General features: G+C 35.0%; 3 protein-coding genes across 3 annotated transcripts; 2 read left to right on the plus strand and 1 right to left on the minus strand.

Moving 5' to 3' along the window:
• Positions 1 to 2392: 2392 nt before the first annotated feature.
• On the minus strand, positions 2393 to 4570 carry LOC132172895 (rust resistance kinase Lr10-like). Its single transcript, XM_059584454.1, has 2 exons — positions 3910 to 4570; positions 2393 to 3438 (listed from the first exon to the last, which is right to left on the minus strand). The coding sequence occupies exons 1-2, from the start codon at positions 4568 to 4570 to the stop codon at positions 2393 to 2395; spliced, it is 1707 nt and encodes a 568-aa protein (XP_059440437.1).
• A 1290-nt stretch (positions 4571 to 5860) lies between these two features.
• LOC132172900 (rust resistance kinase Lr10-like) lies at positions 5861 to 10322 on the plus strand. Its single transcript, XM_059584459.1, has 4 exons — positions 5861 to 6140; positions 6319 to 6360; positions 6544 to 6585; positions 9211 to 10322. The coding sequence occupies exons 1-4, from the start codon at positions 5861 to 5863 to the stop codon at positions 10320 to 10322; spliced, it is 1476 nt and encodes a 491-aa protein (XP_059440442.1).
• A 4555-nt stretch (positions 10323 to 14877) lies between these two features.
• Positions 14878 to 21415, plus strand: LOC132172902 (glutamate receptor 3.6-like). Its single transcript, XM_059584464.1, has 8 exons — positions 14878 to 15081; positions 15986 to 16044; positions 18206 to 18417; positions 18512 to 19866; positions 19953 to 20230; positions 20495 to 20520; positions 20623 to 21035; positions 21179 to 21415. The coding sequence occupies exons 1-8, from the start codon at positions 14878 to 14880 to the stop codon at positions 21413 to 21415; spliced, it is 2784 nt and encodes a 927-aa protein (XP_059440447.1).
• Positions 21416 to 24633: the final 3218 nt, after the last annotated feature.

A 24633-nucleotide genomic window follows, 5' to 3' on the forward strand; every position in this document is an offset into this window, starting at 1 on the left:
AGCTAGTCGAATGTAAGAGGCCTTTAAAAATTCATTAACTAAACTAGATAAAGTGAGTTTTGAGGAACCATTTTGCATAAAAATTTGGCTCTTCCATTGTAAATGCTCCAACTAGTGTTTTCTTTTCTACTTTTACAATAATAGCATTTTATGTTTTGTAATAGAGAATAGCCGTTGATATGCAATAATAATATAAGTTAAAGTATAAAAGTTGTGTTTTCAATAGAGGCTCTGTGCATTATGTCTTGAGTGAATTGTGGTTTCTAAAATTTATAGAAAATTTTTATATGTTTGGTAATTTTCACTCTGTCAATTTTAGTAAGTAAATAGTAGCTAGCGCCATCTGAAAATTCAGATAATTCTACTTATGACTTATAATTACACCGTTAAATTATTGATGCTCGAAAAAATGCCGTGTCCAATTCATCTTTTTACCCTTATTTATAAAAGAGTCCATAAATATTTTACATTTACTAACAAAACAAATTACTGGCATTTTTAAAAAGCGCTAATAAGTACTAGTTACATCTAGGGCTGTTAAGTGAGCAAAGCGTTTCGCGAGCAAGCTCGGGTTCGGCTCGCATAAGCTCGGCTCGTGCTCGACTCGAATATTAAATGAAGCACTTCATGAAAACAAATCCTGGCTCGAATATTAAACAAAGCAAGCTCGGCTCGACTCGGCTAAGCTCGTGAACAGCTCGTATAAGCTCGAGTGTGTGTGTATGTATATATATATATATATATATATATAAACTAAGTAATAGATAATTAATTATAAATCTCATAATTATTAAAACCTTAAAATTGCATTTATATTTAAGCGTTAGAGAATGAAAAATTCTAGACCCTTCGTGATGAAAGAGAGAGAGAGCAATCATTAAAAAAACCTCGATTCAATTAGAGCAGATCCAAACGAAAGGAAAAGAATCAAGCAGAAACTATTGAGGGAGATTGCGAAAGGCATAAACTATTGATGAATCAAACAGACCCAAACACTATCACTACATGTCTGGTGAGTGAGAGTGAGAGAGTGGGAAATGAGAGTTTAGGTGGAAGATCCGTTGTGACTGGTGAGGGGGATTGAGAGAGAGACGTTAAAAACATTTTTTTTTGTAGGGGGTGTTGTCCCAATGCAATCTGAATGCAACCTGTTAACTTGTCCCACATTGTTAAGAAAACATCAATCTCCAAGTTTACTTATCTATAAAATGATGCATATCCTCTCTTTGAAACCAAATGCCTTGCTGTATTGACTCAGGCTCCATACTTGACTAGCCAGGCTAAGTAAATACTCATATGCAAACTAACTTCTTAAGCCATTTAAGAGTGCTTGAAGTTAAAAAAAAATTTAAAACAAAAACATTAAATATAAGAGCCAGCTCGCGAGCTGGTTCGGCTCGACTTATTATTAGCTCGAGCTCGATTTTTTTGGCTCGCCCTTGAGCTCGAGCTCGAGCTCGAGTAAAATTTAAACGAGCCAAGCTTGAACAAGGGAAGCTCGCTCAAGCTCAGCTCGTTTACACCCCTAGTTACATCGGCGCTTATTGTGAATGCCTGAAGAATATGAGCGGGTAAATGTCCCTTTTTGTTTTAGTAGTGTGTATACATTGGGGTGATATAGATGATATATTGTATTGATCAAGAATGGTTCACTTGGGGCAAATTTTTTTTTTCAGTCTTCAAAGCATCTATATATATATATATATATATATATATATATATATATATATATATATACTGGCCTCCATCCTCTAATATCAGATCTCTAGATCATAGTCATACCTTATATTTCAAAGTCAGATTAGTGATAAGGCACAATATACCCATAAGTTAAAAATGAGAGACAAAATGATATCGTTGAGTCCTTAATGTGTTATATATATATATATATATATATATATATATATATATATATAGTTTACCTCAAAACGATAATGTGCATGTGTTTAATTTATATAACATGCATGCTCCATTTGGGAAGAATTGGTTGCCAACTTGCCATTGAACATGCTTATGGTACATGCGACTAAAAACAAATTCACTCTTAGATTATATAACAGCCCATGAAACTGACAATTAAAAGAATAAAAGGCTGCTAAAACAGAAAAAAGAGAGAAAAAAACAAAAAAAATGAGCATGTACTTTTTTATAATCCTCGAATTTTATTATACACTGATACAAGAAAAAACTTGAAGTCCCAACATTGACTACAAGATTAATAAGATACAAGAAAAAACTTGAAGTCCCAACATTGACTACAAGATTAATAAGATACAAGATCACTGCAACCTATATAATTATCACATACACCAAGTTTACATACACTTATTGTAATTCAAAGATGACCTAAACCCATAGTTTAGATGTTTTGTAGGCATATTTTCATTAATTTTTAGGGGCCTGTTGAGGCAAAGGGATTAGGAGGCATAATTAGTTTATCTCCTTCTCCTTCCAACATTTGAACCACATTTTTTATGGAAGGACGATCCATTGGGTGCCATTGGATGCACCAGAGTCCCACGATTGAAAGTTTCTTTGCAATTTCAGCATCCCCATCATTCTCAACAAAGATTCGTATGTCTCCTTTTTGTTCTAAGAGATTGTAGATCATTTCTGGAAAGTATACTTGGCTAGTGTTCCCAATTGTAGCATCAACAATTTTCCTCCCTCCAACTATTTCAAGTAATAATATTCCAAAGCTATAAACATCTGCTTTAGAAGACACATTTCCAAAATTTCTAGAGAACACTTCAGGTGCAATATAACCCAAAGTCCCCCTAGCTGTGGTCATGGACACTGCACTTTGATCCTTTGAACACAACTTGGCAAGACCAAAATCAGATATTTTTGGATTGAAGTTCTGGTCTAGCAAAACATTGTGAGGTTTAATATCGAAATGGAGGATTCGTTGGTCACATCCTTGGTGAAGATATTCAATTCCTTTTGCTATGCCAAGAGCAATATCTTGAAACTTATCCCAATTAAGGACACAGTTCTTGGTGGCCGTTGAAGATGTGAGCTTCTCTAGAGAATCATTTGGCAAGAACTCATAAACTAGAGCTCGTCTAAATCCATCAGCGCAGAAGCCAACCAAGCGAACCACATTAACATGATGGATCTTACCCATTGTTCCTACTTCAGTTATGAATTCTTCTCCATTTCCCTTAAAAGTGTTGAGGATCTTCACTGCAACATAAATTTCATTAGAAAGTCTTCCTTTGAATACTGTTCCATATGCTCCTTCACCTAACTTTTCAATAAATTGATTTGTAATCCTTTTAATATCGGCATACAAGTATCTCGTGGGTTTGAAATTTCTATAATCTTCCAAAAACTTTTCAATTTTTGCTTGATGCTCTTTTTCTACCTTATCATAAGTATAGAAACGGTAGAGAGCAAAGATAGCTAGTAGTAATACAAATGGACCTAAGATAATGCCTGCATAATATATAAACATTTATGAGTCAAAAGTTTATATTTCCACAATAAAAAGAATTTTGAATGGCTAAGACAACTTACCAGTGATCTTTAACTTTGATATTAATGCACCTGTTAAAGATTTAACACAGTTAGCTTCTTATTGTACATTACAATAAAATAAAAATTGTTCACCTAAGGGTTTCTTGCTAATAGCTAAGTTATATATTGAATTTAGACCTTGAGTTCAAGTAATTGTAAGCTTCTAAGAGTACTAAGTGACGGTTTTGAATTGTGTTAAAGAATTTAAAAAGTTTTTTTAATATATAAAAAACCGTGCTAAGAAAAAATGAGTTTGTTCCGTAAGAAAAGAGAAAAAAAAAAAGAAAAAAAAAGAGAGAGAAGCACTTTTTCTTTAAACAAAAGCTTTTTTTATTTCTTAACGCAATTTCAAAAAGACTATAAAGGTGGAAATTGGACAGAAGACTATACCTTTGTCTTTGGGGAAGCACTCGGTGCTTTTATTCCTCTTGATTCCGCATTTCATGCCTTTTAATTGACATTGTCTGCATACTGCCCCGGACCACCTCAATTTAAGAATATTTTTGTCACTGAAAATTCTGGGATCTGGAATTGATAGAAGATTATACATCTTTTTACAAGATATGGACACATTAGCGATGCCCCTATCATATTCGACCGAATAAACATGGTAGTTGGTATAAGTAGGGTCACTAAGACAAGAGATCCGATAGTAACCCATCTCTTCTGAACAATTGAATAAGGCATAGTCACTAAGGTGATGGTCTTCAATTATTTGGAAAGACGAGGAAGAAAAATTGAGTTGTCGAAGATGGCTTGGGAAGCAGTTATCTGGATCAGATAAATGAATTTCTTGAGACGTGTAGTTAATCTCTTCGACAAAGAGCTTCACTGAAATCGGCAGCTCGAGCACCGTCTGATTTGTATCAGTGCATGAGAGATTAAACCCAAGATACCCACAGTCGTCTGGCTGGCTATTAACTCGGAAGGGAAATTGGATGGCTGGGCCCTGGCGTTCACACCGTGATTTAGCACACACATTTTGGCCTTCTCCAAAAGCCACAAACAAGAGCAAGTATGAGATTACCAATATTTCTAAGCAAATATCCATCTCTAGTTTAGCTGTGCTCTCAGGAATGGTCCGTAATTAGCCTCTTAAATAGCATAGATATGCTTGCTAGTTCGATCATCAGCTTTATCCGGTGATCATCATTACATCTCTCCTAGCTTGTTCAAGTCACAAGTAAATTTTGGGTGAACTAAGAACTTCTCATGGACGACTTGGACTATGTGGTGATGGCCGGCCACTAGAACTTCTCACTTATTATTATTATTATTATTATTATTATTAATTATAAATTATTATAACTTTATTTTCCTGAGTTGATATATATGGAGTGTTTATCAACCTTTGAATTATTATTTTTTTAAATAAGGACTGATGGGCACTGCAGAGCGACGAACCTAGCTAACACAAAACCCCCGAACCCAAAAATTTAAAAACATCTCCTAACAATTTTGTTTTATGAGGTATACCGTCATAAATTAATTTTCTTCCCCCTCAACTATTACTTTTAGTTTTGTCCCCATACTAAAATTTCTAATTCTACCCATAAATTTACTGTCACATCGATCAGCTAAAAAGAATAAGGTGAGCATTAATCCTCTTATACTCTTATCATAAATCTACACTATTTACTTTGTCTATATACTCTCTATATATAGCTGTGGATTGTGTGAAAGCTATCTATCCCTTTCTCATTATCCTCTCTCTCTCTCTGTCTCTGTCTCTCTCTCTCTCTCAATGGCAAGACAATTAATGCTCTTCCGTGCTGCCGGTGCCCGACTCATGGTCGTAATTTTTGTTCTTGTCTTAGTACTCCATCAAACTTGCAGTGCTGAGGATGGTCAAGGCTGCCCCCCTTCTTCCTGCGGCAATATTAGTTTTATAAGCTATCCGTTTGTATTAGAAGGAGATTCAGAAGACTGCGGCGCCCCAGGGTATACGCTGTCATGTCAGAAGAATCAAACAGTGTTAAGTTTGTATGGTGGAATATACTACGTACGGGAAATCGATTACAACAACTACATAATCCGAATTGTAGACCCAGGTATTACAAACAATACTAACTCCTTCATGCCTAATAATTCTCTAGACGAAAGTCAATTCAGTCCAAGGGATCCATATACCCTGAGTTATCCAACCACATATGTCTCTTGTGATTCGTGTGAAACTGAGAATCTTATTTGCTTTAGGAACTTTCCCGATCCGGATAAGAATATGGTTTTCGTGAAGTGCGAAAAACAAGTGAATTCTCCATCTTATTTGGACATTTCTAGTTGCCTTAAGAATGAATTGTTTTTTTCCAACTCTTCTTTATTACAATATTCCAATAGCAAGATGTACATATATGTTATAGTTAAGGGGATAACCGTATTGGATTTGGAGTCGTCGTGCGAAATATATCACAAGACTCTGGAGGCAACATCGTGGGAGCCAATTTGGCCAAATAATTTTAGTGTTCGATATTTTCAATGTACTGACTTCTACGATGCAATGGTCTCTGGCTTTACGCTTTCATGGTTCCAAGCTACTTGTGATGACTTCCGTGATGGTGATTGCCACATCAATGAAGGCGCCAAATACCCTGGGGTTCAGTGCCGCCGTCCACTACGTCCTGGTGAGTATATAAGGAATGCAACACTAGATTCTTCAGTTTAATTCTTCTGAGATATTGAAATATCTCCTTTTACATATATATATATATATATATATATATATATATATAATGACTTGATTCTTCAATATTCCAACTTTCCAAAAACTCTGATTTTATTCTCTTTTTTCTTTAATTGCAGACACTGGATTCTTTGCTAATCTACTTCGGACATGTGCCAAAGGTGAGCTAGCTAGCTAGCTAGGTTTATATATATATATATATGATCATAAAGTTGTACACGTTTGAGGTATACAAGTAGAAGAATTACCATGTACGTGCTTGGCCAATGGCTGCTCTCAAACTTTTAAAATTTATTTAAGTCACATTTTCAATTAATTTTAATAAGTTTTTATCTTTTTTCTAGTTCCTGCAGCTGTTTTCAACAATCTAGTACCGTTGAAGATGAGTAAGAACCTATCTGTCCGTTGATATTTTTTTCATTTTTTTTAGCAGCTCATTTCTTAATTATGACTATATGAAGCATGCAATAATTATATGGTGGAGATCGACAAGATGAAATATTGATAAAATTTAAATGAAAAAGGCAACAAATATTTTGCTTAATTAATTACTAGGGTTTAGGAAGGAAATTAGCTAGGTCTAAGTTGCAACTAAAAGTTCCAAACGTACACTGATATATATTAATCTTTTCTTTGTGAAAGCAGGAGAAAAATTTAACATTCCTTACGTAGCATATGGTGGACATTACTCAGGTGAGGTTTCTGGCTCAAAAATTTGTTTCAAGGATAATACAAAATAGCACAATGAATTAGAATCGGATCGATGATCGAGTTATGGCTGATGATGACACAAATACTAAAGGAATAACCATGTGCGTGGGCATTGCAGTTGAATATCTCAAACTTTCATAGCAGAAATTAATAAAAGAGAATACATATAAGATTTACGTGATTCGGTTTATGACCGACGTCCACAACAAGAAGTTAAAACTTTAAGGATTACATTGTACGTGCTCTTATTCAATTAATTTATTTTACAATAATTTAGATCTCAAAAACAATGAGGAAAACAAAATTAGTTTCCTCTCTTTATTGCTAAATGCTAAGTGCTCGTTTAGGGGCTTTAGTTGCCCATCCGGTCTATTTCCCTTGAGATCAACCCAATTTCAAGGCCAACCATATAAATTAAGTCCAGAGGTTTATAAATTTGTTTATATTTCTTCTTAGACATGATCGAAGGGGAAAGTTGTTTACCCACTAGTTTTATTTGGTCTTGTAATTTTGGTGTTTTTTTAGTGTTCTGCTAGTCTTAGATGAATATTATTTTCTAAAAAAAAAAAAAAAAAAAAAGTTGCTCTTATTTCTATCACTTGGTATTTATAAAATAATTAATATCCATGTAGGACTATGAGGATCAAGAGAGCACCTAACATTTTCCTTTTTCCAAGTATTTAAGTTTTTTTTTTTTTTTTTATGTTTCTTGCAGAATTTTTTAGCAGCCTATTGGTGAACATGATCTACTTCGGCGGTAAGAACCTCTCTCTTTTGATCTTCTCTAATTTTTTTTCCTAGCTTTTCAGTAGATAATTCGATGTTGTGAAGCATGAATTAAAATGAAATAAAATGCAGATAAGATGAAAACGTCAATGAACTTTCAATAAAAAATGATAACAAATATAGTGCTTAATTAATGGGAATTTGGAAGGCAATTAGTTGAGCTGTAATAAAAAGAAAGGTAAATGTATGAAAAATATTCTCTAAGTAAACAGGCGATTTTAAATCGCTCATTCACTTTTTAATTTTCAATTTTTACTGTTTCAGTTTTCACAAATTCGAAATAGGTCCCGTTTGTTTTCCGTCCAATTTTCAGATGGATGGTTAATGCCACATCAGCATTTTGCCAAATTACCTTAAAATAATTTTTTTACTGTCTATAAATTAAGATAATTAAGAAATATGAATAGACAGTAGTACTAAGACACCCCAGCGGGCCCAGCGGTGGGGGTTGGCCTGCGGGCAGGGGTGGTTTGCTGAAACTAGTTACATCTTGAAGCTGCCGGATCTTCTCGACCATTCCCATATTTCCCAACTCCAAATCCTAAAGCTCTTGTCACAAACGAAGAATCTCAGAGTTCTTGACCAAAAACTTCTCCCGATCGGCCAACCCACCCAAACCTCCATCAACAACTCCTCAATCAACCATCAAAGCACAAACCAAAGCACCATAATCCCATAAATTTAACCCACAAAATTCAAACCCTAAATCAAAAACCCCCAAATCGGAGCAACCAAAGAGGACATTGTTACCTTGTATTAGCTTTCTGCCTCCACCACCACCGGTTTCCCTATCATCTGACTTGCGGTGGCCGGAGCTACCCCGAGATGGCGCCACGGCAAGTACCAACCCTCCAACAACCACCCCACACCCAAACTGAGAAATAATTTTTTTTGAGAGTTTTTAAAGGTTAAAAAAAAACCAGATTCTATTAAATAAATATTATTTTAAGGTAATTTGGCAAAAATGATGATGTGGCATTAAAGGTGGAGAGAATTTGCAAAAACTCAAGCAACAAAATTTAAAATTTAAATAGTGAGGGAGTAATTTTAAATCGCATGTTTATATATATAGAAAGGAAAACTCCATCTACCTCCTTTAAATTACTAACAAATGTCTAATGTCTCCCTTACTCTTGCAATGTCCCCTCAATTTATCAAGGTTGCAATGCCTCCCTTTCGCTGTTAAAAATCCCCTGATAAAAAAAAATTTCGAAAAAAAAAAAAGAAAAAATGAAGGAAAAAAATAATCATTCTGTTTTTCCTAAATTCTTTTGTCTTTTTTTTTTTTAAAAAAATAAAAATAAAAATAGAAATAAATTCTTCTTTTTATTTTTACCATGATTATATTTGTCATTTTGGGTGCGGAAGGGCACATTGCAATCCCAATGGTAAATTGGGGGATAGTGTAAATTTATTGGTAGTTAAAAAGGGTAAATATACATTTACTTAAAAAGAAATGCTAGCAACAACATTTTTGTTTTCTTATATTTTATTTTGGTGATTTTCCTGTATAGGACCATACCTCGTAGCAAAGATTGGATTTGGGACTCCATGCGTGATTGTGTTTTTGATATATAAATGGCGTAAGAGGCATTTATCAATGTATGACGGTGTGGAAGAATTTTTGCAAAGCCACAATAATCTTATTCCAATAAGGTACTCTTATTCCGAAATTAGGAAGATGACTAAAAGTTTCAAGGACAAATTAGGTGAAGGAGGCTATGGCACTGTATTTAAAGGAACCCTTCGAAGTGGTGGTTTTGTGGCTATAAAGATATTAGGTAAGTCCAAAACTAACGGACAAGATTTTATCAGCGAAGTTGCAACCATTGGAAGGATTCACCATATTAATGTAGTGCAACTCATTGGTTTTTGCGTTGAAGGGTCAAAACGGACTCTTGTATATGAGTTCATGTCTAATGGTTCCTTGAATAAATACATATTGTTGCCAGAAGTAAGTACTCTCCTAAGCTATGATAAAATGTATGATATAGCTTTAGGAGTGGCTCGTGGGATTGAATACCTACATCAAGGATGTGACATGCGGATTTTACATTTTGACATTAAGCCTCATAACATTCTTCTTGATGATAATTTTACTCCCAAGGTATGTGATTTTGGCCTAGCAAAATTGTATTCAGTAAATGACAGCATTGTTTCTTTGACTGCGGCAAGAGGGACATTAGGATACATGGCTCCTGAGTTGTTCTACAAAAACATTGGAGGCGTCTCATACAAAGCTGATGTTTATAGTTTTGGAATGTTACTAATGGAAATGGCTAGTAGAAGAAAGAACTTAAATGCATTTGCAGAACACTCAAGCCAAATATACTTCCCTACTTGGGTTTACGACCAGTTGAACGACAAAAACGACATAGAAATGGAAGACGCCACAGTGGAGGAAAAGAAAATAGGCAAGAAGATGATCATTGTTGCGTTATGGTGTATACAAATGAAGCCTAATGATCGCCCTTCAATGAACAAAGTCATACAAATGCTTGAAGGAGAAGTTGAATGCTTACAAATGCCTTCCAAGCCTTTCCTATCATCATTGGAAAGAATCATAACATGTGGTGGAGAGAATTCGAATAAATCACACGAATCAAGTCAATCATCTCAATTCTAAATGCAAATTAATTTATATATGAGTCTTTTGATTTATATTTATATTTGATAGCACAAATATAGTTAATATTTATGTGTAACAAATAAGAGTTTATTTGATATAAGATAACTCTCCTTATTAGATAACTTTTCTATTTTCGATTCTATTTTGTCTTACTTGACAAATGAATTAAGCTTTAAGTTTGAGAAGATATGTTGCTACTCTTCATTTTCTGCTAGTAATCATCTTCTTTGTGAATTTGGCACATTGGATTGGATCAATCCATATCATTTGTAGGGATGTCAATGCCGGCGGTTTTAACCGCTAATCGTTATAACCGCTAATCGCATAACCACTTAACCGTATTAACCGCTAACCGCCTAACCGCTATAACCGCCTAGCGATTTGTGGTTAAGGTTATTGGGTTTACTAACCGTAACCGCTAACCTCATTTTTATATAATATATTTTTAGAATTATAATTATAATAATATTTATACATATAACATAATCACTTGATCATTAAATCACAATTTTTTTTTTTTTTAGATAATTAAATCACAATTTGAGTATTAATATATTATCACTATAATTTATATGATTATATCATATGCTCAATTGATCATTAAATCATTTGATTATATAATAACAAATTATATATATATAATATGACATAACTCATAAGTATACCAATTCATACTAATACAACAATTAAGTATCTAGAGGCTTAGTTCTAATGTATGTTATAAACTTATAAGTGTATATATGTTATAAATTATAATTACACATATATGCATATGAATAATATAAATATATAAGATCAAGACTTAATCATATGATTGAATGACAATTTAAATATTTTATTCAAGTTAATCATATTATTAATGTACAATGATAATGTGATTCGTATAATATCAAATTAAACCACAATTGAAGTATTAATGTATTATCATTCTAATTTATATGATTATATAATAACAAATTATACATATATAATATGACATAAGTCATAAGTATACCAATTCATACTAATACAACAATTAAGTACCTAGAGACTTAGTTCCAATGTATGTTATAAACTTATAAGTCTATATATGTTATAAATTATAATTATACATATATGCATATGAATAATATAAATGTATAATATCAATACTTAATCATATGATTCAATGACAATTCAAATATTTTATTTAAGTTAATCATATTATTAATGTACAATGATAATGTAATTCGTATAATATCAAATTAAGTAATTGACATTGGATTAAACAATGTGTTACTTATAAACACAATTGAAGTATTAATGTATTATCATTCTAATTTTAGTAATATTATCACTATAATTGATATGATTATATCACTTGATGAATTGATTATTAAATCATATGATTATATAATAACAAATAATACATATAATTATATATAATATGACATATAATCATATATATCATATGTTTTATTTGAACTTTTTTTATATGTTGTGTTGATTTTTTTTTTTTTTAAGTTAACCGGTTATGATTTAATATTTAAGGATTTTTTTTTAAAGTACAAGTAAATGTAAATTTGGGGTCAAATATTTTTGATTTTTCAATACGGACTCTTTTTATAAAAATTGGGCCTAAGAAGACACTAAAAATACAAAAAAAAGAAAAAGAAATGAGGATAAAAAATACTGCAGTAGTAAAAAAGCCCAAAAAGGCCAACAAAAAAAAGCCCAATTTTGAAAATGCGGTTAGCCGGCAGTTACCTATTTCACTAACTACTAACCGGCGGCTAGTAGCTAACTGCTAACCACTAGGCGGTTAGCGGTTGCGGTTAGTGAAATTTACTAACCGCTAAGGCGGTTACGGTTAGTGGTTATTGCCAATAACCGCTAACCGTAACCGTATTAATACCCCTAATCATTTGGATATAATATTGTTTGAAAAACACTAGTTTAGACCCCAAGATGCTAAACAATGAATATCTCAATCTTTACAATAATAAAGATTGACAAAGTTATTAAATTCAAACACCATAGATATGAATACTAAAATCAAGCAAAGCATTAAAACAATATTGGTGAAGGAGTGGAAAATTTTTGAAGAACTTTTCAAAAATAAAACTACTTCAGAGCAGCCAAACTTAGAAAACTCATTCACTATAAAAGAATTCAATTACAAGCAGGATAAATTTACAAAACCTTTGTAATAAATACCCCACTTGTACCAAACAAATGATCTGTTTTTGTACCGTAGTAGCTCTAAAACCTTTGAACAAATCTTCTATATGAGCTTCCTTTTGCAATCCAAGAACTCTTATGGCTGAAAGTTTTATGTAAAAAACATGGTTGTGTGGTTTAACTAAAAGAACTCTGAGAGAGAATTAGCATGAATGCTCTATGATTAAAGAACTTTCTCTAAGAATACTAAAACATAGTGTAACACATTGATCTAAACTATAGTTAAGAGACTGAGTAATTTAGATCTTAGCTTTGGTTGGGCTTGTTCGAGATGGAGTTTGGACTAGGGAGGACCTCAAGGCTAGTTTCTGGCCTGGAGAATCGAACCTCTTTGGGGAGGATCGAACCCTAGCCCCCAGCTTCGATCTTGGGGTCTAGAAAACCCTAAGGTTCAAACCCCTCTTTTTCAACTTCGAACATTTCAAGTGATCATGCGATTTTCAGGGTTTTGCAAGCCTCAGACAACTCTTAGACCTTATATATGCATCCTAAACCTTATCCTAACCTCTTTGCAATATTTCCAAGGTTTCCAAGGTTGCCAATGAATGGTTTAAGAGTAAGACTAGAGTTTTGTTGTTCCAAAGACCTATTTTGAAGTTCCTAAGCCCCGCAAGTGTTAGAATATATTCTTAGATAGGATTTAATTAAGGGATTTGATTTATATTTAGGCTCTTTGTTGGCTCAATTTATTTGGCATTTGTGGTATTGTTTAAAATTTAAGCTAATTTTAGCCTACAGTTGGTTTTTATCTCTGGCTTATAGTTGGTCTATTTTTGTTCGGTCTTTATGGTATTGTTTAAAACATATGCCCATTTCAGTCCAAAGTTGGATTTCATTTTGGCCCATAGTTGGCCTACTGTTATTTAAGGCGCATTTTTTATTATCCTCACCGGCCACCTCCACTTACTATGGTCAACAATAGTCAAAGGAAAAGATCAAACTCAAGCTTCCACAATCTTTCACCTTGAGTTTGAGGGGGGCTGTTAGAATATATTTCTATATATGGTATAATTAGGGGATTTGATTCTAGCATTTATTGTAATTGTAGCACCCAATAAATATTTTCTTATGAAATATATTAGGCAATGATAATAATTGAGGAATTTATGGTGTTATATGGATATTATATGGAAATTGGTAGTAGAAGAAGACTGGTAGATGGTGAAAAACGCTTAACAAATGATTCTCCTTTATCGAACCTTTTCGATGGACTTCTCAATAACGCTCACAATCAACTAACAAAGATCCTCTAAGAGGAACAACAATGCTCACAATAATTTTCTCTAAGCACAGCCTCTCACGAACTCTCTGTGGTCAAAATTCGTACATCTCCAAGTCTATAAGGATGTATACATATCAGTACATCAAACCCTAGACCTGGGCCCACTAAAAACATGTTTTTGGGCATAATAGGTACGGGGCGTTCGGACAGGTTAATGGGCTGTTCGGACAGGGCCTTACGGAGCAGAAATTGAGTTTCTGGAGCTGCTATCCGGACACGGGGAAGGCCTGTCGGGACAGGGCCTGCAGAGTACTTTGCAGGGAGGTTCATGACACATGAATCCACATTATGAACGGTGGAGATTTGATTCTGAGTATTCTATATCAGTGTTTGAGCTCATGGACAATAACCTCTGCATTTTGGAACTGAATTAAACCAAGAAAAACTAACAAATGGAATAGTAGTGGAGATTGGTAGATGGAATAGAATAGGAGATTAATAAATGGAAGAGTAGAAGAGATTATTAGATGGAATAGTAGTGGAGACTAGTAGATGGAATAGTATAGGAGACTGGTAGATGTGGCTGGTTTTCTATAAATAGAGCACATCCCCTTCACAAATCTCACCAGTCATCACCCTTCTTTTCCACATATTCTTCATTCTTCTGCTTTCTACTCGATCTTTCTTCTTTTTGAGAGTGTTTACACAGAACAAAGAGAGAAAGGGCGAGACAAAGCTCTGCAAGAAAGAAAGAACACGAGAGAGAATAGCCTTAAGAAATTAGATTCAGAAAAAAGTTCTACATCTCCAAAACCCAGATTCCAACTTTCGTTCTTTAGCATTCACCTCTGTCAAATTCATGTTTTTCGTTTTGTTCTCCGAATTGGAAGTTTGTGCTTCCATAGCCATGACCCTCTCTACAGTTCTTCATTTTCCTCCAACTCTGTTCTCTCTTCATCATCCTCGAAATCACTTTCTTCTTCACTTTCTTAAAATGGGTTTGGCCCTTGGGGGTGGCCAATCCACCCCCAAGGGCCGTGGGGAAAATCCTCTAAAAACCCAGTGAAACCCTCACTCACAAGACGCACAAACGCACAAATGCACACAGTGCACAGAGGCAATCCCTAGAGAATGACAACCTCGCCGTCGATGGAGTCCCTGATCCTCCAGCTCCACGAGATATCGGCCGTGAAGTTCGGTAACTTCAAGCTCAAGTCCGGCATCTCCTCTCCCATCTACATCGACCTCCGCCTCATCGTCTCCTATCCCTCACTCCTCTCCCAAATCTCTCATACTCTAATCTCCTCCCTCCCTGCCTCCACCCGCTACGACGTGGTTTGCGGCGTATCCTACACCACCCTCCCCATAGCCACCTGTGTCTCCGTTTCCCACAACACCCCATATTTTTTTAATATATTTTTTAATTTTTTATTATTTTGTTTTATATATTTTTTTAAAAATTAAATAATAAAATATTAATTTTTAGTTAGTGGAACAGGTGGCGGCTTATTAATCCTTGGATAAGATTCAAGGGCTAGGATTTCAAAAAAAAAAAACTGAGGGGAAATTTCCCAACTATTGCTGGGATCCCGATCCATCTCACATCCCTTCATTCTAGACTACACAAATTTATTAAAATTCAAATAGCGTGACTTTAAAGGGATCCGGCTTAGGTGTGGTACTTCAAAAAAACTACCGCACCTATGCTGTTAAATCTTCCGATAGTTGGGATTAAATAGAAAAAATAAAAAACAAAAGGCTGAGAATTAATCAAAACAATTTATAAGCAAACTGTGTTGTTTTATTTTCATTAAAATCTTCTAAAGCTAACTTTGACTTTGACGCCATCCAATTCGGGGTTGATGGGGGTGCTTGTTAAACAACAACACCCCATGGCACTATTCATCTTTAAAAAAAAATTAAAAGAGAAAATAATTATTGATATGGAAAAAATGAAAAAGTGGTATCGAAAAGTGGAAAAATTTTGTTTTGTAGTAATTTTTTTTATTTAAATAGTAATAAAAAGTAAATGATGTGGTATAAAAGTGAATGATTTGATATAAAAGTAAGAACATTTTTTTTTTTTTTTTTAAATAAAGTGAATAGTGTGGTAGAATGTGGGGGAATGGGGTGGGGTTTAACAAACAAGGCCGATATCTCCTCTAACCTTCTTCTCCCGAGCTTCTCAAAATTGAGTATTTTTACCGATCTTCTATTTCTTTCAAAATTTATCATGTAGGACAAGTTTTGGATTGCCATTTTCAAATTAATCTCTATCCAGAGATTGCCGGAGGGATGGTGCTCATTAGCCCGAGAGACTTCTCTCTTACCACCTCCCCTCTTTTCTCCCCCTTTCCCTCATATCAGCCCTCTGAAACCTCCCACCCACCGCTAATCAAGGCGGTGCAGACAATGGCTGGAGTCGCCAGCCACTCTCTCCTCCCTCAATCTTCTCCAACTCTTAACCCATCTTTCTCTCTTAAATCTCATCCGATCCTTTCTCTCTCTAAACCCATGCTCTCACGCTTCAAAATTCATTCTCAATTCATCACCAAATCAACACCCATCACAACCGAATGAGAGAAAACAAATTTTTTTAAAAAACAAAATGAAATTCCTTTACCTTCTTTCCCCTCTTCACCTTTGTCTTCTTCTCTCTCTCTCTCTGTGATTGAAACGTAGTACAAGGAAATGGGTTTTGCAAGACAGACGGTGTTAAAGCATGTTTAGGCAAAATGAGCTGTCAATTATTTTAACAACATATGCTGTAGTTAAAGTTTTTTTTTGATTAAATCTAAACCTTTGTTTTTATTTATTTATTTTTTCTTTTTCTATTTAATCCCAACCGTTGGGACATTTAACAACATAGAACTACTGCACCTAAGCCGGATCCAATTTAAAGAATCTTAATTCTTTGTTTACATGTACATCAAATGGCAATTTTAAAAAGTGGGAGGATGAGAGAAGGACTAGAAGAGTTCAAATGGATTAATGACCTTGATTAAGCCTGTTTGAAATGACGTTAGGATGGAAAAAAGCACTTTTAATACATAAAAAACCGTGTCATACAAAAAGTTGACATGCTTGATAAAAAAATTCTAAAAATACTTCTTTTACTTTTTTATTCCAAAAAAAAAACCAAAACGCATTTAAAAAAAAAAAAAAAAACTTAAAATTAAAGATTTTTTAAAAAACTATTTTTGATTTTAAAAACTTTACTTCTCAAGCTATTTCAAACATACTCAATTGTAAGTCTCATTGACCGGATAAATCAGCAACCGTGTAGCACATTTTGCTTTCTCAGATTGCTTGGAGCTTCCTTTCCCATATATTGCGTAGAAAATTTTCAAAAATAAAATATATTGCGTAGGAAAAAAAAAAAAAAAGTGTTCAGTGGACCCCATGTGCGTCCAACCCACTTCACCAGCTCCAGTGCGCCACATATCAGAGAGGAGAGCTAGTCGGGCTAGTTGGGTTAAACAGAGATCGATGGGCAGTTTAGGATGAAGAGAGGCGAGGTATTAAGAGGTGGGCTTAAAGCCCCACTCGACAAACCAAGTTTTTGCTTGAAAGTTTCTAGTTGAAACTTGAAAGTAATCTCATTGAGACCTACATCTTTTGGATTCGTAACACCTCACTCCAATGACGTACAATATTGTTCACTTTTAGCTCATCAAAATCAGACTTTTCAGGAGGTTACTCATTGTGGTATTACTCTCACTGAAACACACTTAACTGCAGAGTTTTGACGGAATCATGACCATTACAACTTTAAAATGCGTTGTTGTCATGAAGAGTATAAGTATGCATATAAGTATATGTCTATCTCCGTACCCAAGCAATGTTGAACACCAAATGAGTAGATCTTGTTTCCTTGTGTTTCATGTGCAGTCTTTGTTGGGTTATGGTCATCATTAGGCACGATGCGTGTTTTTAGACAGCTACTTCTCGCAATTTTAAGAAGCTTCTGTTTATATATATATGATTTTGTATCTTCTAGAAATGAATTTTGTTTTCTCCTTGAAAATTTCCACTTAAAAGCAATCTCATTCACACCTGCACCTTCTAAGATTAATGGGTAGATCGTGTCTCCTCGTGTTTCATGCGAGGTCATATAATCTTCCTCGTAATTGGGTCTTGTTGGGCTAAGGTCATTAAGCAAAACGCGTGGTTTGGACTAATTATATATCCTAGTCGTCACCGCTATCATGGTTGTATTGCCTATATATATATATACATCTTGTATGCATGTTTATATATATGTGCGTATTTCTGTGTGGCTATCAATATTTGTGTCTTTCTTTAACACGCATTTTGGTAGGCTGCAGTGTAGGTAAATGAAGTTTCTCCGCTAATCTTCAAATTTTCTGAGTAGACTGTTTGGTTAATTTGCAGAGCAATCCAGCATGCATATGTTTTGGCTTCTGGTATTGATTTTCTACAATGGGCACTTTATTAGCACTGCTACTGGTGCTAATTCTACCAGACCCGACGTTGTTAACATTGGCGCTATTTTGGCTTTCAATTCTTCTATTGGGAAAGTTGCAAAAGTTGCCATTGAAGCTGCTGTGGACGATGTGAATTCCGATCCTGGGGTTCTAATTGGAACTAAGCTCAAAATTACCATGCAGGATACAAAATTATCCAACGGATTTCCGGGAATCGTTGAAGGTACGTAGATCCTTCCATTTGAACAGAGTTTTTTTTTGTCAAGTACTCATAGATCAAATATGATACAGATTACACTTTGATTCTTCTTTAACAGCTTTGCGGTTTATAGAGAATGATACAGTTGCCATAATTGGTCCCCAACACTCTGTTATGGCCCATGTAATTTCACATATTGCAAATGAGTTTCAAGTGCCTCTACTATCCTTTGCTGCAACAGACCCCACCCTGAATTCACTTCAGTTCCCATTCTTTGTTAGAACAACCCAAAGCGACCTCTTTCAGATGTCTGCTGTAGCAGAAATCATAGGCTACTACGAATGGCAAGATGTAATAGCAATCTATATTGATGACGATCATGGCAGAAATGGGGTTGCTGCTTTAGGTGACAAGCTCGCCGAAAAACGTTGTAAAATCTCGTACAAAGCACCTATGAGCCCCAAAGCAGTAGTAGACCGGAATGACATATCCGATACACTATCTAAGGTAGCTAAGATGGAGTCTCGGGTTATTATCCTCCACATATATTCTGGCTGGGGTCTAGACGTAGTTGATGTGGCACATAAGAAAGGGATGATGGGCAGTGGATATGTGTGGATAGCAACTGATTGGCTCTCTACTGTACTTGACACAGAGTCGGAACTACCTCCAGTGGCATGGAATAGTATTCAAGGGGTTCTTACCTTGCGTATGCACACTCCGGATTCGGAACTCAAGAGGAAATTTGTTTCGAGATGGAGCAAATTGACTGCTTCAAAGACAAATGAGAGCCTTTTTAAACCAAATACATATGGTCTATACGCATACGACACAGTTTGGCTTCTTGCTCATGCACTTGATGCATTTTTAAATCAGAGGGTAAACAATATTTCATTCTCAAATGATTCGAGTTTGATTGAGTTTCATGGAGGGAACTTGCATTTTGACGCCATGAGCATCTTTGATGGAGGGAATGTGTTGCGTACCAACATTTTACAAGTTAATATGATTGGTTTAAGTGGCCCAATGAGTTTCACTTCAGATGGGGACCTCAATGGTCCTGCATATGAAGTAATCAATGTCATTGGTATGGGGGTCAGGACAATTGGTTATTGGTCCAATTCCTCCGGCTTATCACTAGCGCCTCCAGAAAAGCTCAATGCACAGCTAAACAAGTCTTCAAATCAGCAACTATATGGTGTAACCTGGCCGGGGCAAATCACTCAAAAGCCTCGTGGGAGGGTATACTCAATCAACGAAAAGCAACTGCGAGTTGGAGTCCCAAAGCGAATCAGTTATCGTGAATTTGTGTCACATATAGAAGGCTCTAATAATTATAGTGGCTATTGTATTGACGTTTTTAACGCTGCAAAGGACCAATTGTCATATCTAGTCCCATATAAGTTTATTCCATTTGGGAATGGACACAGCAATCCAATAACTTATGATCTTCTGCACAGAATCACAACGGGTGTAAGTATGAATTTCAACAATTTTCTACATACTATGAAACATGGTTTTTAGTACTTCTAAGTCACTAGTTTTCCTCTTCCATATAGGAACTCGATGCTGTGGTTGGTGACATTACAATTACCACTGACCGAATAAAGATGGTGGATTTCACGCAGCCATATATCAAGTCTGGGCTAGTTGTAGTGGCTCCGGTTTGGAAGTTGAACTCCAATGCTTGGGCCTTTCTAAGACCATTTACTCCAATGATGTGGTGTGTTACAAGTATATCTTTCCTTGTTGTGGGAGTAGTTGTTTGGATTTTGGAGCGCAGGACAAATGACGACTTCCAGAGCCCTCCTAGAAAACAATGTGTCACCATCTTATGGTGAGTTGTTTATTTGTTTTAAACAAACAATTTTGTATAAAATACAAAAGACTTATATTTGTTTTTCACCATTATGTGATTTTACAAATACTATTTTCAAAAAAAAAAAAAAAAAAAAAAATGATGTGGTTGATCTTTCCCTTCATCCATTCGGTCATTGTTAGCAAATGATCATGGTAGGGAAGATATTGTTCCTCGAATCTAGAAAATTAAGCAGAACATATGTAATTCCCTAAATGCTAATTTTTGTGCTTCGCTTTGCAGGTTTAGCTTTTCAACTTTGTTTTATAGTAAGTAAAAAAGTTCTTAGTCTTCACTAGCTATTTCCCATATGTACAAAGCCTCCTACATAGGAATTACTCAATTGTCTGTTTCTTGTTTTATGCATGTAGGAAAGAAGATTGTGAGCACCCTCGGTCGCTTAGTGCTTTTCATATGGCTTTTTGTAGTTCTAATACTCAATTCGAGTTACACTGCAAGTCTAACATCAATTCTTATAGCCAAAAAACTTTCTTCGCCTGTCAAAGGGATCGAAAGTTTGACAACAAACAACAATAATATTCCCATTGGTTTCCCGCGTGGTTCTTTTGTCGAAAACTATCTAGCCAATGAGCTCAACATACATAGAAATAGACTTGTTCCTCTTGGTTCGCCAAATGATTATGAGAGAGCTTTGAAGGCCGGCCCGAGTAATGGTGGTGTCGCTGCGATTGTTGACGAGCGAGCATACATGGAGCTTTTTCTCTCCACTAGATGTGAATTTGGTATTGTCGGTCATGAGTTCAACATAAGGGGGTGGGGTTTTGTAAGTATCATCTCTTCTAAATTGTCATTATCTCTATCAGCAATTGCTTATTTAGCAGTTGTCAACTTATATATATATATATATATGATGATGATGATGATGATAATAGTGTTAATTCATGTTCTACATTTCTAATTGATTAGGCCTTTTCACGGGAGTACTCGCGACTGGCGATTGACATGTCAACTGCCATACTAAAATTGTCAGAGACTGGGGATCTACAAAAGCTTCACGACAAATGGCTTACAAGAAGTGCTTGCAACTCAAAAGATGTGAAGCAAGAAGTAGAACAAATTTCGCTTAAAAGTTTCAAGGGGCTGTTTTTACTATGTGGCTTAGCTTGCTTTGTTGCTCTCATTTTCTTTTCTTTGGATAACTGAATAAATCTTTCATATATTGACAATGATTACAATGCACTTTCTTATCCAAAAACTTAAGAAAACATTTATGTATCCTGAACGCAAAACTATACAGTAAAGAGAAGCCTAACTATACAACCACCTATATAAGCCAACAAACTTCAAATCAAAACCAGAACCAGGAAATCTGAACCTTCTCCACAACTAATGTTCTCCAAATTGCTCTTCTTTTCTGTCTCATCGAGATGGATTTAATGTTATCATTTGTTAAAAAAAATTGAATCATTTACATTTGTTAAAAGAAAAGAATAGGATGTTATTCAAGTGAAAAAGGAAGGAAATTAGGAGCGAGTCCAAGAGAAGGCCAAGGGAGAGGGTCTACCAGAGGAGGAAATAAAGGGCGCTCACCCCTCCAAAAATTTTTGAATTTTTTTTTTAAGGTTAATTTTTTTAGTTTTTTTTTACCCTAACTCCTACTTCTTCTTCTCCCGTCCCTCCAAAAAAAATTTTAAAATTATTATTTTAGTTACACCCCTTCTAATACGAATTCTTATATCCGCCGCTAAATGTTACCGTTGCTACTAACTGTATATGAAGCCTAATTAGTTATAAGTTTCTAGGAGCTTTCCAAGTTGGGCCTAGTTAAGTTGAAAGTTTCCAAGTTGGGCCTCCATAAGGGCAATAATGCGTGTATAAGGATAGAAACATTTTTCATTTGGGGAAAAATATTAAAAAACCTTCTCAACTAACAACATTTTAAAAAAGAGACATGCTACACGTCGATGTGTGGTTGAGAAAGAGTGTGTGATTGTCCAACTTATAAGCGCTAATTTCGAGTGCAAAACATTGTTCAAACAAGACCTTCTAGCACATGAATAGTATCGTTTAAACATTGTTACTATTCAAACGACACCTTCTAATACGTAAATAGTGTCATTTGAACAACAACACACAAAAGACACCACTTTAGAAATGATGTCGTTTGAACCAAAAAATAAACGTTTTTAAGTGACTTGTGACACACAAAAGACACCACTTAAGAAATGATGTCATTTGAACAATAAAAAGACGTTATTAGTGACTTTTTTTTTCTTTCTTTCTTTTTTTTTCTTTTTTTTTTTTCTTTTTTTTTGTAGTGATTGTTAGAGGACGGACATATTGACATAAATTTTAAATATGTTAAATCACCAGTTATCCTAAAAACTTAAGTTGATAGGAAGAGATAAATTTAATTACTTAATTATTAGTTTAACACTCTCTCAAACTTCATTTTCATAGGTGAGATTCAGCACATGGAATATTTAATTTAAATGGAAGATGAATTGACGAAGTCAAAGTTCGATCCCATGACCTTTGGATTTGATACCATGTTAAATCACCAATTATTTTAAACACTTAAACTTATAAGAAGAGATAAATTTAATTATTTAATCATTAGTTTATCAAAATATAGACAAAAATAATCCTACTAGCACTAAGTTAATGGAGATTTAGGTGCGTGTCAGAGGACCCCACCGATGTTGAAGTCATAGCGTATGAGCAGATGGTGGAGGCAGTGCCCTGCCCTCAAGTCTGGAGGCATGCATCAGGTGGCTTCGTCAACTAATTCCAGTAGAACCAGTTTTTAACATTTGAAGACTGAAGTGCTCAAGTTAGTGAGCCATGCTTTTACTTGGCTCACTTAAATATAATTTTGGAAAAAATCAATTATACTTCATATGATTTCAATTTAATTATTCAGTTTTTAATTTTTATAAATTAAATTTTTAAGTTTAATTTTCTCTAATTTCGTCAAAGTAATTACTTGTATATTACATCAGACGGTTAGAATGATTGAGAGATATAAAAAAGCAAAAAAATGATCAAAAGAGCATAAGCATACAAGAAGACTACATTGTATTGATATGTAAAATAAAAGTGTGGAGAGGTATGTGGAATGGTGCGGTAGAGGCCTCCTTATATAGAGGCTACAGGGGAGTAAGTCTCCCTCTCCTTAGCAATGTGGGACAAGTTCCACATATACACTAACATCTCCCTCAAATTCAATGTATAATATTGGGGTTGAGAAAAATATAGGGAAAACAATACATAAAAAATACATGATTTTTTTTTTTTGATCGCCAAAAAAGTCGTTGGAGCGGTGGCCGGAGTTGGGCGGTCAGAGGCAGTGGACAGTGGAGCAACAGGAAGCAGTACCCGATTCTAACTTGTTGAATCGGGTTGAAAAGCTTGGATCCGAGTGATTTCTCAGATACTCAAATATTCTCCTTCAAACTCATGTTCGGGAAAAAATTTGGAAAATTATGATTTTTTTTGAAGTATGCCGGAAAAGACGTCAGAGTTGGGCAGCCGGAAGTGGTAGATAGAGGAAGGCAGCGGCAGCTGGACCCAAAAAGTTGGGCTTGAGACTTGAATCCATTGGGATGGATTGGACCCAACATTTTGGGCTAGAATCCATTTGGGCTGGTTTGAATGGACCAAAGTTGGCCGAAACCCATGAACCATTAAATATGGCCTGACCCAAGGGCAGAGGGAAGGGGGTCGAGAGGGGTCAAATACCCTCTCTCACCTCCCAAAATTTTTCCTGACACTAGCAAAAAATTAGAAAAAATCATTCATATGTCTTGGTTGCCCACCCTAAATCACTCACTAGGGGCAATAGATATCACCCTTAACCACTCATCAGACATCAGGGACAAACCAGATTTTTTTTTTTTTTCAGAGTTTCAGACTTCTTAGGTTAGACGAGAGGTTGAAGGCGAAGTAAGATGTGTTTTTATTCCTTATCCAAAACGCACCGTTTAAATAGGCCTTTAGTACAACGCTCGTTTGCCCAGATGCAACTGTGTTTTATAAGTGTTGCGACTCTATTTTAAAAGCGTGTACAGTTACGACACCGTTTAAGTAAGTGTTGAGACTCCTACTTTTAACGTTATTAAATAAGCCTGCCCAGATGTCCTTCTGTTTGTTTTTCTATTAGGGCCCGTTACCAGCTAATGACCAAAGGTCCAAAACGAGCAAAAAATAAAATAAAATAAAAAACTAAAAAGTACATATTTGAAACAAGTTTAATTTTATACTACCGTCATCAAATTATCAATCTTCTCACAGTAGTTCTTTCAAGCAAATTTTTTTTCTTCAAGCCGTTTAACAATTATATCGCGGTTATCAAATTGGCAATTTATCTTTCTTAAAAAGTTTTAGGTGTGTAATAAATTTTTGCATTGAATAAGCTTTTT

Source organism: Corylus avellana, chromosome ca2, assembly GCF_901000735.1.
Source record: "Corylus avellana chromosome ca2, CavTom2PMs-1.0".
Lineage (NCBI taxonomy): Eukaryota > Viridiplantae > Streptophyta > Magnoliopsida > Fagales > Betulaceae > Corylus > Corylus avellana.

Coding starts and splice junctions, on each gene's coding strand:
- LOC132172895 (XM_059584454.1), bottom strand. CDS start 4,570: ATGGATATTTGCTTAGAAATATTGGTAATCTCATACTTGCTCTTGTTT. Junction 3,439..3,909: donor GTGCTTCCCCAAAGACAAAG/GTATAGTCTTCT, acceptor TATATTATGCAG/GCATTATCTTAGGTCCATTT.
- LOC132172900 (XM_059584459.1), top strand. CDS start 5,861: ATGTACATATATGTTATAGTTAAGGGGATAACCGTATTGGATTTGGAG. Junction 6,361..6,543: donor ACTTCGGACATGTGCCAAAG/GTGAGCTAGCTA, acceptor TCTTTTTTCTAG/TTCCTGCAGCTGTTTTCAAC. Junction 6,586..9,210: donor TCTAGTACCGTTGAAGATGA/GTAAGAACCTAT, acceptor TTTCCTGTATAG/GACCATACCTCGTAGCAAAG.
- LOC132172902 (XM_059584464.1), top strand. CDS start 14,878: ATGACAACCTCGCCGTCGATGGAGTCCCTGATCCTCCAGCTCCACGAG. Junction 18,418..18,511: donor ATTTCCGGGAATCGTTGAAG/GTACGTAGATCC, acceptor CTTCTTTAACAG/CTTTGCGGTTTATAGAGAAT. Junction 19,867..19,952: donor TGCACAGAATCACAACGGGT/GTAAGTATGAAT, acceptor TCTTCCATATAG/GAACTCGATGCTGTGGTTGG.